Here is a 15675-nt window from a genome sequence, read left to right as displayed (position 1 = left end):
ATCAAATTAAAGCGTTTTCACAGTGTGAATAATGAGAGTGAAGCACAGTTAAGAAAAAAGGTATTTATTGTATATCACCTATGTACACTTGAACTTGAACTAATTCTGAAAAGATTTGCATGACATGATTTTTGAAATCTTGAAGTATAGTGAAGAGGACATGTGATGGTAAATCACCCATGGCAACAAACCAAACATGGACAAATGTTTTGACAATTTTGGTTCAACTGACAGCAGTCTCCCGTTCCCTCCCAGCGTCCGCTCCGCAGTGCTCGACATCTACCCATGTAACAGTAGCAGCAACATTTCTGGGGGTACACACACACGCGCGCACACACACACACATTCTGCTACCCAAACAAAAAGGAAAGAAACAACAGGCAGACGGAGGTAAAGACGAGATTCCCACCCGTCTGTGGTAAATCATCGCCTCAGTGCAGAGGACCCAGTGTGTGAGACAGCATGCAGACAGACACATGGAGTCAGGATTCAGCGTCCGTGCGGTTCCGACAGTGCAGAGCCCGGTGACGACGCAGGTGGCGTTTAATACTTTCATGATCGCGGACTTGTGAGTGTTTAAGGTTTCAGAACGCTGCACCGCATTTCAACATCTAAAAACACGACTTTCCTCTAATCCACACGTATAAACTGTCACTATTTCACTTTGACTTCTGAATAAATAACCATTGGCAACATTTGAATGGGAGGTTTTACACCACGCTCCTAAATATTCCAGTGTGGAGGACATGGACACACACTTCTGCTCCGGCTCAGACCAGAACTCAAGCAAATCCAACAATGATTTCAAAACAAAAACAACAATACAGAAGTTGCAGCAGATGAACTGGGATCAGTAGTACCACCAAATTGTTGTGAGGAAGAAGAGGAGGAGGAGGAGGAGGAGGAAGTGAACTAAATCCAGCAGGTGACAGCGGTCCACTTCCTGGCACGGTTACAGCGCCGGTGTACTTCACACTGTAGAGGCTGGAGATAAACGCAGCCACTCCAGAGATCTTAGAGTTCTTAGCCACAGGGCCTTCAAGTTTAACCCTTCCATTTCTGATGCCGCCTGCCTGGATGCGAAGCGGCCCAGACGCATATTAGTGAGGGGTGTTTGGACCGATCGCAGCCGGCGGAGACATCAGAAGTGTGTGTGTGGTGAAGCAACACCCGGGCCTTTAGTAACCGTGCCGACAGACAGTTTGCAAAGTACCATTCAAGCAAAGTCACCGTTCAAAAACTATCAAACTGCTGCTTGTGGCGTAACAGGAAATCCTTGTTTATATACAAATCACATGTACCCATAATAATCAGTAGTGTCTAATGCTCAAGGTCAAAAGAAAACACTCGTATTGTCTTTACACAAAAACACAAAAATATATCTGAAACTGTTGTGTCGTCGTTGCGGTTTCATTCGCCTCTTATTAGCTGAGTGTGCGCCGTGTGTTCAACCGTCACCAGGTGAGGTCACCAGGTGAGGTCACCAGGTGAGGTCACCAGGTGAGGTCACCAGGTGAGGTCACCAGGTGAGGTCACGGCCGTACAGCCGCCCAGGACTCTATCGCCCCAAACTAAACCTACAACCGCAACATTGATCGTTCTTTTTATATCTACACACACACACACACACACACACACACACACACACGTATATATGTGTGTGTATATAAAGTCAGACACTGGCTCGTCACATGTCATTCTCACAGTGTGTTCATCATAATAGGAAATTAGACTATCAACAAATAAATAAAGAAATAAATCAAGAAATTAAATTCATCCCAAAACATTTTTTTTTTCCCTGCCACATTTCTGAAGGAACGAATCAGGAGACGCTACGATGGGGCCAGCAGGGTCTGATCGCAGGCTCCTCAAAGTGGGGACAGTGTGTGTGTGTGTGTGTGTGTGTTCATGCTCCATCTCCAAAGAGAAAAAACAAAATGAGGTTTCATCTAATGGCCTACAGGGGGCGTGGGCGAGCCTGTGGTCTCTTTGAAAATCATGCTTGCAGTCCGGAGACGCCTTCCCCTCGTCACACACACACACATATACACACACCCACACATATTCACACACACATAGACAAGCGCACGCAGAGACAGAAGGTGATGCTGCATGGCGAACAGAATGCGTGGTTGAAGGATATTCTTGTCTAAATGAACCGAGCCTCCGCCCCCCCGGAGCGACGCGCTGGAGTCTTCCGGGGCGAGGTCGGGCCGCCGGCGCAGCACGGGGCGGGCGAGCGATTCCAGAGAGGTCAGGGAGAAAAAGAAAAAGCTCCCCCGTCGCTGTACAGAGTGAGGATTCCTGCCATGGGGAGTGAAGGAGGACACGATGAAGGTGGAGTGTGATGCTATCAACAGTGGTGATGCTGTAGTGATGTGGCCCGTGGAGAGGAGGGGGAGACACGAGGAAGAGGGGGAGAGGAAGAGAGAGAGAGAGGAGAAGAGAGAGAGTTGGATGGGGGGTGAGTCTCAGTAGTTTTGGCTAAAAAGGTGAGGTAGGCCTTTGTCACAACTTGGAGTGTGGCTTTAAAACTGGCAGGGTTCTTCCACTTGCAAGTCCGTCTGGAGTGTTCTCCTTTCCTATGGGAGTGTGTGTGTGGGTCTGGGTCGCGTGTCCGCAGCGCCGGGCTCCGCCTCCCCCTCCTCCTCCTCCCGGCCCGCCCTGGTGGCTCACATCTTGACGTCCTCCTCCACGCTGAGCTGGGACAGAGTCTTCTTGATGCGCAGAGCCGTCAGCCGGGCCGCTCCGTTGGCGTACCAGCACTCCCTCATGATCTTACCCATCACACGCAGAGACTGCAGGGGGCGCAGGAGAGCAGGGTTAGGGCTACACAATAACAACACACTGACACAAGCAAGAGGTGAAGCTCTGGAGTCTCTGTTCTGATGACGTTACCTCGTAGCTCTGCCACCAGTTGGGCACGTTGGGCCTCAGCTTCTGGTCACACACCACCTTCCTCATCTCCTCTATGGAGGGGTCAGAGGGCACCAGGTCGTAGTAGGGCAGCTGGTACTCCTCGTGGATGCCTGCAGCACACAGGGAGGGAGGGGGGAGGGAGGGGTGATGCTCAGTTCACAGTTTAGAGGAGATCAGTCTGGTGTGAGAGCGTAGCGTTGTTTTTACCTCCCGTGTTGCAGCGGCGTGCGATCTCCCAGTAAACCAGGCCCAGGGCGTAGATGTCTGCACACTTAAAGGAGTCAAAGTGTTTCATGTTGATGGTTTCATCCAGGACTTCTGGAGCCATATACCTGTGACACACACACACACACACACAGAGAGGGAGAGAGGGAGAGAGAGAGAGGGAGAGAGAGAGTAGCGCGGTGATGAGTCAGAACATAACGTGACATTTTTCTGAGACACTGCTCGGTGGTGTAACACTCCTCCCACACTCCTCTCATACAAGACAAGAGAGACCAAGCAGAACAAAAGATGAAGAGCAGAGCCTGCACTTCATCTGAAACATTCACATTCTACAAGTTTAGACTCTGGAAACGCCTCAATTGTGGCTATGACGATGAAAAGATGAGGTCATAGGTTGTTATTCATCGCTTGTGAAGTCAGAGGAGGAAGTTAAAAACCACAGACACCCATAATTAGGTTTCTTCTTCAGAGCTTAATCATGCAGATGGACGGCTGAGTGTGCGTGTGTGTGTGTGTGTGTGTGAGCTCACCTCTTGGTGCCGACGCGTTGGTTGGGAGCGATGTCGATGGTGTCGGTGATGGACTCGTGCCTCACAGCCAGGCCCAGGTCGGCGATGGCACACATGCCGTTCTTCTTCACCAGGATGTTTTTGGACTTGAGGTCACGGTGAGCGATGCCTGGTTTACCTGCAGGAAGGACGGCAGAGGAACGCCTCGTCAGACACGCATCGGCAGCCCGGCGGGGGCGTTCTCTCATTTATTGATGGCGAGCCGTTTGGGCCCGGAGCGCCTGGACTCACCCTGAGTGCCCAGGATCTCCATGTGAAGGTGAGCCAGGCCGCTGGCAGCAGACAGAGCCAGCTTGATCATCCCCTCGATGGTGACGGAGTAGCGGTTCAGGTAGTCGAACAGAGAGCCGTGCTCGTGGTAATCTGACACCAACCACAGCTGAGTCCAGGTGCCGTTATCTGACAGAGCAGGGAGACAGGTCAGGACAGAGCAGGAAGACAGGTCAGGTCAGTCAGGACAGAGCAGGGAGACAGGTCAGGACAGTGCAGGGAGACAGGTCAGGTCAGTCAGGACAGAGCAGGGAGACAGGTCAGGACAGAGCAGGGAGACAGGTCGGGTCAGTCAGGACAGAGCAGGGAGACAGGTCGGGTCAGTCAGGACAGAGCAGGGAGACAGGTCAGGTCAGTCAGGACAGAGCAGGGAGACGGGTCAGGTCAGTCAGGACAGAGCAGGGAGACAGGTCAGGTCAGTCAGGACAGAGCAGGGAGACAGGTAGGGTCAGTCAGGACAGAGCAGGGAGACAGGTCAGGTCGGTCAGGACAGAGCAGGGAGACAGGTCAGGTCAGTCAGGACAGAGCAAGGAGACGGGTCAGGTCAGTCAGGACAGAGCAGGGAGACAGGTCAGGTCAGTCAGGACAGAGCAAGGAGACAGGTAGGGTCAGTCAGGACAGAGCAGGGAGACAGGTAGGGTCGGTCAGGACAGAGCAGGGAGACAGGTCAGGTCAGTCAGGACAGAGCCCAGGTCTGAGCAGCATGAACGCCCTGTGACCTCTAACCTCAGAGCTTCCTCACCTTTATTATCTGCGGCGATGAAGCCCAGGATGTTCTCGTGTCGCAGCATGATGGTCTGGTAGATCTCTGCCTCACGGAACCAGGAGCGCTCCTCTCTGGAGGAGAAGATCTTCACCGCCACGTCTCCGCCCCTCCACTTCCCTCGCCACACCTCCCCAAAGCGACCTTTACCTATGATCTCCTGCAGCACGATGGTCCTGGCCACGGTCCGCTGCACAAACAGGGGCAGGCCTGCAGGGGGCAGCAGAGAGAGAACACAGCAACGTTAGCCTGAGCTTCCTCTAAATTAATTCTACAGTTGTGGGTTGGATGTCAGAATCTCTTCCACCGAGCGCTGAAACCCGACCTCTCTGATGTTTGCTTCTGAACAGGATGAGATCTTTAAACGTGCTGTACTGACCCGAGCCTGATCCAGAGGTGGACATGTCGTAGATGAGGTCCTGCAGGGTCTTGTCCTTGGCCAGGTACAGATGTTCACAGGAGGGGTCCTCCACCTCCAGCCTCTGTCTGTGGCTGTAAGCTCTCTGGTGGTACTGGAACAGGAACACGCCCACCACCAGCAGCACACACAGCAGGAAGACCGGCCCCGCGATGACCGCCACCAGCTCCACCGGCCCCCAGGCGCCCCCCGAGCCCTGCCAGGGTCCCCCCTTCGCCAAGACTGAGAACAACAACAACAACAACAGAAGGGAGGAGGTTACTTCAGAGCGGACAGATTTACTCAGGCAGACTTTGTGCAGATGAAAGATGAGAGTCTCACCTGGGACCTTCAGATCAATACTGTTGCAGTAATCCACATAGCAGCAGTGTGTGTTGAGCAGGCGGGGGGCGCTCAGGCAGTAGAAGGGCTGACCGGGCGGCACCAGGTTGTCCCGGTTGATACAGATGCGTACGTGTTGCTCCTTTCCCTGGTTGAAGAAGGTTGAGGCCATGCAGGCTCCATCTGTCTCACACTCGTAGCCCGTCTTCTCACAGTTTGTGCAGTTACAACGAAGAGCTGAGGGGGGGGGGGAGACAGAGGGGGAGTTAGAAACACACACACACACACACACATCAGACCGACCCATCCTGTAACAAAGAAACCCAATTCACAAATAAATCCTCTTCTTCTATCTCTTCCCATTCAAACATGCTTCTCTGTTCCTCCACCAGGGGGCGAGCTAACATCACAGGTTCAGAGTGTCCCACTGAGCGGCGGGCATGTGTGTGTATGTGTGTGTGTGTGTGGCGCACAGACAGGGAGCTTAGAGTTCAGCAGCCGCAGCCAGACGGACCTGGCGGCCCTGAAATCAGATCCTCCACTGCAGATGAACCCAAACACACTGGGTGGAGATGGACCGGCCCGGTGGGACGGGCGGAGTGAAACCCAACCAGGGGAGGGAGGGAGGGAGGGAGGGAGAGAGAGAGAGAGAGAGAGAGAGAGACGCTGCCAAATCCCCCATGCAGCATTCTGCTTCATTCCTCTCCTCCGTCTTCCTCAGTGTGACACAGAGACCTGCCTCTGTTTAAGCTAATGAGGCGGGAGTTTTATTAAACGCAGCACCGTCGTGCACAGGGAGCTATTAAAGCCGACACAATGGAACTCCCACTGCCCCGAAACAAACTACTGCTCCACGTCTCTACACACACACACACACTCAAACCAGGTTAGAGGCACAAATCTGCCACATCTAAATCTGAGACTGAAGCAGAGCGAGTTAAGAAACACAAAGGAAGGAAATGACTGACTGATTAGATCTAGAGCCCAAATGTGATTTTGAGTCATGAGCCCGTGTGCTTCTCATTCAGCGCTCAGGTCACTGCTGTGCAGAGCGGAGCCACCAGAGGGACAGGGAGCAGATTTCCCAAGAGACGAGCAGAGAAACGCTGACGCCAGAGCTCAGCTGGACCCCCGGCCGGTCAGAGGGAAATGACAAAGGGCCTGACTGATAACAGGGACACACACACACACACACACACACACACGAGGCCGGAGAGGCTTCAGGCCGAACAAAGGCCAAGGGTCAGGCAAGATCAATCAGGACGGACTTAGGGGAAGACAACGACAAGCAACAACTCAATCTGATACAGAAGAGGAACCAAGAAGGAAAAGGAGTTCTGCACCTTCCTAACATCGTCTAACCCTGAGCAGAGAGGACAGGGGGACACGTCCACTAAGCCCTCAAGTCCTTTCCTGAGGGTTTAGGTGTCCAGATGAAGCCTGGCCCTGCAGGAGGGGGAGGAGGAGGAGGTGGTGTGCAGGTCACCACAGGTCTCCCATCAGGCTTTAGCTCAGGTTTGGGAAGAAGTTACTCATCAAACTGACAGATGTGCCGATTGCAACATCTGCATGCAACATCTGAGCGTCCTACACCGCAGAGCCCTGTGTCACAGGAAGGCTTTCCACACACACACATCCAGAGTTCAGATTCTGCGTGGGGGCGGTGTGTGTGTGTGTGTGTGTGTGTGTGTGTGTGTGTGTGTGTGTGTGTGTGTTTTTGGGGTGGTAACTGGAATATGTAGTGATTTATTGATGTTTCTCACCAGTATAATATGTGTGTGTGGGGGGATGTGAGTGTGAGTGTGTGTGTGTGTGTGAGTGTGTCTAGCTCTCCTGGAGGTGAGCGGGAAAGTGGCAGGAACTCCTGGTGGAACGCGTCCAAATTTCACTTCACTTCACATGCAGATGGAATTTCCTGCAGATTACAGAGCGGCAGAGAGAAAAACAAGCAGAGCGCCACATCAGCTCTACCAAGCAACAGAGGAGGAGGACAAAGAGAGAGACAGAGAGACCAGGAGAGACCAAGAGAGGCAGAGAGAGACCAGAGAGACCAGAGAGAGGAAGAGAGAGACCAGGGAGAGACCAGGAGAGACCAGGGGAGACCAGGAGAGAGACAGAGAGAGACAGAGAGAGAGACCAGTGAGAGACAGAGACCAGAGAGACCAGAGAGAGAGAGAGAGACCAAAGAGAGAGAGACCAGAGAGAGACAGAGACCAGAGAGACCAGGAGAGACCAGAGAGAGAGAGAGAGAGACCAGAGAGACCAGAGAGAGAGAGAGAGAGAGAGAGAGAGAGCGAGAGAGAGAGAGAGAGAGAAGAGATAGACCAGAGAGAGCGAGAGAGGAGGCCAAGAGAGAGACCAGATCTCCTCATTCAGTCTCCTCCTCCTCCTCCTCCTCCTCCTCCTCCTCCTCCCTCTCATTTGTAAGCCGGCCGTTTCTCAACCCAAACTAAATAAATCAATCTTCAGTGAGTGAGTCGGTCCAGACAGCAAGCAGCACCAATTGTTGTTGGGTAGAATTGAAGAGAACTGATTGCTGGAGGACATAAAAGGACACACACACACACACACACACGACGCAGACACAACGCAATAAATTAACGCCCGTTACCTGATAAGGACACGGCAAGAACACAGAGTGGTGTTATCAGAGAATATATACGTGTGTGTGTGTGTGTGGTAAGACAGATGGTACACAGACGTGCAGACAGAAGGAAGGAAACCAAACATGGCTGGAGACACACACACACACACACACACACACACACACACACACACACACACACACACACACACACACACACACACACACACACACACACACACACACACACACACACACACACACACACACACACACACACACACACACACACACACACACACACACACACACACACACACACACACACACACACACACACACACACACACACACACACACACACACCCTGCTCCAGCCGGCCATAGAGGTTTTGTGGTCTCTGGTTTGTGGTCTTGTGTTTCCTTTACGACCCGTCTCACCCTCTGGTTAGACCTCCGGGTCCACACAGACGGGGGACCGCGCAGAGGCCGGCGTGCTTTGGAGGCACAACATCGACGAGAGGCTGAAATGGAAAGGAACGCCTGGTGTGTGTGTGTGTGTGTGTGTGTGAGTGAGGGCAGCAGAGAACAGCGACCCGTCACCCTCTGGTGTTTTACTCTGCATATCTCAGTGGGTTCACAGCACAAGTGTGACAAAGACACACTACAATCAGCCCTACACACACTTAGATGTGAGGAGAGCTGTGGGTCTGTCCGTGTGTGTGCGTTAGTGTGTGTGTGTGTGAGTGGTTTTTTAGCGTGAACTCTCGCTCTTGAAGCCACATAATTGGTGGTCTTACACTGGGCCTTTGTGTGCAGATTAAGACGACATGAGGAGGGATCGGACCGGCCCCTGAGTGAACAAAGAGCAGAGTGGTGTGGGGGAGTGGACTTCAGCAGGCAGGGGGAGGGGGAGGGGGGAGGGGAGAACGGTAACGACCCTGCTGTTTCTAAGGGGAGGAGGGGTGAGGGGCGATGGGCCAGACGGGGTGGGGGGTTGGTTGGTCTCACACAAAAAAAAAAATTGGGCGGGACAATGAAAGGAGCGCAGAGAGGGCGGAGGGGGCAACGAGCGAGGACATAAAGAGCCCCCCAGCTGCGGCCCAGGCCCCGCCCACAATGACCAGCTGCGGCCGTCATTAAAGCAAAGTCTAGACTCTGACTTAGGGGAGGTGTAAATAACAGGACAGGGCAGAGAGAGAGAGAGAGAGAGAGGGGAGAGAGGGGAGCAGATTGGGCAAAGACGACAACTCTGCGTTCAAGCCTCCCGTGTGTGTGTGCGTGTGTGTGTGCGGAGTTCCTATCATTCCGTTCGTGTTGAGACAGGAAGCGGTGCTGAGGAAGAGATTAATGAAACATTGTTGCCATAACCAGAGCTGCTTTAACCTGGACCGGCCTGGAAACCACAGGACAGTCTGAGCCCAAACATGACACAAGCACCTTGATGGTCCTGTTTGTAAGTGTGTGTGTGTGTGTAAGCGTGTGTTGTTCCACTCCCACGCTGCACACGCTGTCACAACACAGGTAAAGCTCCCGTGGGTAGATAAGACGATAACGTCAGCGGAAAGAGCCGGAGTCTGCGCGCGCACGGCGACCGCGGTGGGTTTCCGGGGCTACGAGGCCCAGACAGAAACACTCAAGCATGTGCGTGTGTGTGTGTGTGCGTGTCTGTGCGGGGGAGCGGAGCACCATTACCAAAATGCACCGGCTGAAATTAGATCCATACAGATACCAGACTGAGAGCTGATCAAGACAAGCAGACGCCACCAGACAGTGCGAGTGCAACACACACTGGCACGTACACACACACACACGCTCACACACACACTCCATGGCTGTGTCCTAATCAATGCTAGGGGAAGGAGGAAAGTCATTACCTTTGTCTGCATCTCAGGGTCAGATTACTGATCTGATTCTAAAGTGAAGTCTCTGGGGCCGAGGCTGCTTCTACACATCTCCACCAACCGCCAGCCTCCAGGCTACACCGCGTCCTGTCTGTCTGTCTCACTGCCTGACTGCCTGCCTGCCTGCCTGCTTGTCTGTCTTCAAAAGGCATACTAGTGGAAGCTCGGGCTCACATTGGACTTGATTCTGCTGCCTGGTTCCTCACCTGGTGAGCGTTTAGAGGCCTGTAAGATGAAGACTCTGCTGCCACGTGACTCCAGCAGAAACAAACCAACACTCTGAAGAAACTTTACCACCTCCTCCTCCTCCTCTTCTTCTTCCTCCAGTTCCTGTTTCTCCTACAATTGTTAACAAACTCTGTCGTGGCTCCGGCACAGTGGTGGCGATAACTCAGTATTATAGCCCTGTCAGCTCTTACAAGCTTCTCCTTTCACTAAATGTATGACTGCTTTATTGTGACTTAATTTTATTATGGCTGCAATCAACAATGTGACAGAAACGCAGCTCCACACCCAAACCTACGCCTGTGCGTCCAGACGTATGTGGGCTGCTGTTATGATATCACATATGCCTCTTCTGGTTATCATAACACAAGAGTTTGTCCGCATTTCCACATCTCTAATCCTCTGTAGACGTAGCTTAGCGGCGTGAGAGAGAGAGAGAGAGAGAGAGAGACACAGGACTCGACTGTACAACCGCTGAAATCCTATTACGCTCCATACACAAGAGGAACATTGTATATGGACGTTTATCACATAAATGAGTTCTCATTCTGTGCCTATTATATGATATTCTATGCCCATGGTCCCTTTGTGCGTCTCCCAGGCACACGCAGCTTCAGTTTAAGGTAATGTCACCATAGAGCCCTGAGAAATGCCTCAACACGGGGAAGAGTCGGAGCTATACCAGAGGAAACCATCAGATAAGAGAGATACAAGAGCCCCCCAATACTGAACGCCTCCAGCGACGAGCTACCCGAGCCGGTCTCACGCCACCCCATCAGGCGCGTCACCGCCGTGGTTGAGATGAGTCGGCTACACACCTTCCTGCACGAAATTAGGAGGCAGAGCAGGTCTAATCCACATTCCTACAGCCGTTTAAAGAACAACAAATCAAACACCTCTACAAAGACGTGCGTGTGTGTGTGCGTAATGGAGGTTGGGTGTCGGGTTCAGGCGTTTAGACATGAACTCACATCGCCACGAGAACTGTCTGGGTGTAGTGTGACAATAACAACTGGCTGCTCCTGAGTTATGTTTAAATGGTGGCACAAGCCTTTGACATGAGGAAAGAAAACAAAGCAGGCGCTCCCTTCCCTTCCCCGACCGTGAGGGGGTGAGGGGAGAGAGAGAAACGCTGTGTAAACACAGAGGGGGCCCGGCAACGGTGGGACTGGCGAGTCCTGTGGTAGGGAGGAATCCCTTGTGGTCAACCATCAGTAATGGCGGTGCCGGCTGGGTCAGAGAGAGGCTACACAGTCTGCTGCTACAATTAGGGCCCAGAGCCTCCGGGCTAACGGAGGTCATTAACCACACTGGTCATTATGTGTGTGTGTGTGTGTGTGTGTCTGTGGTGGGGGGGGGGGGCTCGACTGACTGACCACCCAGACCCGACCTGACCCTGACTGGAGCTCTAAGCAGCATATGGTCTTGGTAATGAAGCAGTAACATGAATGTCTGTCTAGCTGTGGACATGTGTGTGTGTGCTCGATCAGATTTTAGCTGCAGGGATCCAACAGCCGAACAACATCAAACCTCAAACACGCCTCAACAGCGGCTGCACAATCACAAAAAAAGAAAATCTCATACCAGCCGGAAATACAACCACTGCGCGCGCGCGCACACGCGCACACACACACACACACACACACACACACACACACACACACACACACACACACACACACACACACACACACACACACACACACACACACACACACACACACACACACACACACACACACACACACACACACACACACACACACACACACACACACACACACACACACACACACACACACACACACACACACACACACACACACACACACACACACACACACACACACACACACACACACACACACACACACACACACCTTTGAACCCAATAACTTCCAAGCTCTCCCTGTACATTCCCCTGCCTGTGATCTAATGGGCAGGTGTACACACGCTCCAATATGTTTCGCTTGTGCTTCTTCCACCTCAACTCTCCCATCAAATCTGACACCAAACAGCAACAGTAGTCACACCGAGCACTTAACTCGCTGAAAAAGCTCCAGGAGCAGAGGCTTCTTTTTGTTGTTGTTCCACTCAGCCTGGCTCTGATTTACACGGACACTTCAGGGAACGACAAACTCTGCCAGCTTTGGTGACAGTGTGTTGAACAACAACCAAAAGAGAGACCGGAGTTCAGGTGATAGCCGGAGATCAAGCCAAGCGAAAGGGGCTTCGTCGTCTGCCAAAGCAACACACACACGCATACACACACGGGCCACGCTGAAGCTTTCCTCACCACGGTGCCACGGTGACAGCCAGCAAGTGGAAGGAGAAGTACAACCGCAGATAACAAAGTGCAGATTAAACCCTGATAATGCACACAAGTCTTTTCTATAAGAGAGATGGAGGAAGACGAAGGTGGGAGAGAGACAGACAGAGGGACGCACCCTGCCTCTTGGCGCTGTGGTTTGACGGTGCCTGTATCACATTGCTCCTGTGTTCTGAGCGCCCAGATCGACCGCGTCACACACACACACAGGCGCGTTATGGCCACAACACCAACGATTCCTAAACAAGTCAACACTACATGACGGAGTCATCAACCGGGTGAGTAAAGGCGGCGGTGTCACAAAGCCCCGGGACGCTCAGCTCACCACAGGCGTGGAATCTGCTCCGGCTACACTGCGTTCAGGTTTGTCTGGTTCCTGCTATGATATCATTTGTCATACGGTGTGAACGACGCAGGGCTCCAGACTGACTTGTGGGCCCCCTTTTGGACAACAGCCTCCCACCAGCTGGACAAACCCATCACCCCACCCCCGCATGCTGGGGCCCCACAGTCACCCCCAACCCCCCTCTGCGCCCTCACACTCCTATGTTAATGTTAGAGTAACCCAGTCAAGCAAACTGGACACTCAGGTGCGATGGTTTCCTCAGCAGTCCTGACATGAACCGGGCGGCCTCGGCGTTCTGCTCCCTTATCTTAACTAAGCGGGGGAGGAACTCTGGAATCTGCTGGCACCGACGTTATTTCTGTAGGCCAGAATTTTGTGGGGTTTTTTGAGTCAGGGAGTTAAACAATCTATTTTTAATTGGACTATTTTTTTCCCCCTCACTGACCAAAATCTGAGAACTTAACTGGACAGAACACGAAGTCATTGATCTAAAAGGCAGAGAGCTTACAAACTATGCAGGGGAGACTTTGGTCCCTTTGAACAGGAAATCAGACTGGGATGTTTATTTTCCACATCAAAAACTTTGAGCAACACATGAAGAAGATACTGCAAGTCCATATATGGGCATATGATTAACATTAGGAGACCACACAGGAAAGCTCATCATGTCCTTTAGAGTGTAATTTCAAACGAGGTTCATATCAGGTTTGTTAATAATCAGTAAGCCGTTAAAATTAAGAGTTTGTGGAGGCAAACAGAAGCATTTAACTTCCTTGTTTGTGGTTTTGGTTGTACGTAGACATTAGGAGCGGCGTGCCCTTTGACCCCTGGCCATTTCCTACTTTGGTTTGAATGGCAGGTGGAGAGTACAGGAGGAGAAAAGGAGCTGAGGATGTGAACCTACAGGCGAGAGAGGGTGAGATGTTCACAGATGGAGAAGAAACAAGAGGTATACAAGGACAAGACCAGGACCCCACATGGGTCCAGCTGTGAGAGCATCAGCTGCTCCAGCAGCAGAGCTGGGCGAGGGGGAGTGGGGGGGCTCAGCCTGAAAGGACCCCCTCCTCCTCCTCCTCTTCCTCCTGCCACATCTCCATCACAATGGACCCAGACTTGACCCGGGCCTTGTGTCTGTGATGGCTGAATGCTCGGCTGTTGTCTCCGCCGTGCTGGAGGCCACTGCGCGGCACAGACGGACTTGGCGAAGGAGCCGGAGCCGCCGCTGCCTGTTTACCGTCACAAACACATTTCATGCGCTAAGTAGGTTCCAGGCCTGCTCTCTCTCTCTCTCTCTCTCTCCCTCTTTGTACCGCGTAACGACGCTGCACACGGCGCCATTAAACACATTTAACCACATAAAGACACAAGCGTCCCCGCACAAAACACCGCGATAAACCGACACGGGGCTTGTTTGGTAAATATTTAGTATAAAGAGAGATAACTTCAATATCAACAGCGGGTAGGAGGTTATTATTATTATTCCATCAGTCTGTGCGCACATGTATCTCAAAACAAAGACTCCATTTCATCATTTTATGAGACAAAAGAAGCTATATTACAGCAAAAATCAACTTTAATTAGTTGTTCGGCTAGCTAGCGAGCATTAGCAGGCGCGTCGGAGACAAACAAGCCCCTCCATGTTGTTGTGGCTTATCTACTTCACACCGCTCCGTCGTCCGCTGACAACAACACACACTATTTGGCAAACAAACTCACAAAACCACCGGCCGGAGTTTTTGTTATTGTCCTCGCGGTGGAGAATTGCGGTTAACGCTAGCTAGGTAAGGTTAGGTTAGCCGAATCCCCCTCCCGGTAGACACCGAGCGCCATGACGATAAGCGACAACAGGCGATGCCCAGTCCGGGAAAACACATCGGAGACAAAAGCCGGAGAGGTGAGCGGGTCCAACTTACCGCTACCGACATCTGCGAAGCCGCACAGGGCGAGCAGCGTTATGGCGACGTGTCTTAAAGCCATTTCTTCTGAATTCCCATCTCTCCTCGGGGTGAAAAGCGAACCGAAGTGTGTCGTTTTGTTGTCAACACCGCCAAACCTGGAGCGCCACAGCCGGACCGCACGCACCACAGAGCCGCTATGAGCCAGCCAGCAGCCGCCAGCAGCCCGGAGTGACGCGTTTAAAGGGGTGTGTGTGAGTGTGAGAGTGTGTGTGTGTGCGCAGCGTGTGTGTGTATGTGAGAGTGTGTGTGCGTGTGTTAAAGGGGAGGGCTGCTGCTGCATGTCCCCTGTGTGTTGGTAAATAAAAAGTTGGACGCATTTACAATCCTCCATTCAGAAAGCATCATCATATTGGAGAAAGATGCCATTTAGGAACTGTCTACATTTACAAACATGGACGGAGCTTTGATTAACTAAATGTTTTAATGCATATTTTTATTGAAGAAAGTATTTAACATGACCATGAGCATGCAGTTATTTAAATTATATATTTATTGAGTAGAGTAGTCATGTTGTTGTTGTTGTTGTTAATGTTTCTTTAACGTTTGTGGCTACAGGACTGACTGAGCTGAGGTTTGTCTCCACACTCATGACTCCAGTTTGAGCAGACATCTGAAGGCACATAAGCCTCTGATGCACAGGATGAAGAAGAAAACTGTCACCGACTACTGAGTCTCTCCTCTTATTTAGGATAGAAGGTATTAGGGTCACAGCAAGGAATTCCAGGCTTCTAGCAGATTATTGTGGCTCCAGTTGGACTTGGAGCTCAAAAAACTATATTGCTCATTTCTACTCATCCATTTCATTAACTGATCAATTATTTAAATAAACGTTGTGTTGAAGTTAC

At 51.8% G+C, this 15675-nt stretch overlaps 1 protein-coding gene across 1 annotated transcript; it reads right to left on the bottom strand.

Annotated features, from left to right (window-relative positions):
* Positions 1-48: 48 nt before the first annotated feature.
* acvr1ba (activin A receptor type 1Ba) lies at positions 49-15011 on the bottom strand. The gene is made up of 9 exons (XM_076171228.1): positions 14786-15011; positions 5486-5722; positions 5126-5386; positions 4726-4956; positions 3945-4112; positions 3675-3831; positions 3127-3251; positions 2899-3029; positions 49-2798 (listed from the first exon to the last, which is right to left on the bottom strand). The coding sequence occupies exons 1-9, from the start codon at positions 14847-14849 to the stop codon at positions 2673-2675; spliced, it is 1500 nt and encodes a 499-aa protein (XP_076027343.1). The 5' UTR covers positions 14850-15011; the 3' UTR covers positions 49-2672.
* Between the last annotated feature and the right edge of the window lie 664 nt (positions 15012-15675).

This window comes from Genypterus blacodes, unplaced genomic scaffold (assembly GCF_046128005.1).
Source record: "Genypterus blacodes isolate CSIRO-AG114 ecotype Tasmania unplaced genomic scaffold, CSIRO-AGI_Gbla_v1 ptg000241l_1, whole genome shotgun sequence".
Taxonomy (NCBI): Eukaryota; Metazoa; Chordata; class Actinopteri; order Ophidiiformes; family Ophidiidae; genus Genypterus; species Genypterus blacodes.
The sequence above is the reverse complement of the archived record's forward strand: the minus strand, read 5'-3'. Positions and strand labels throughout refer to the sequence as shown.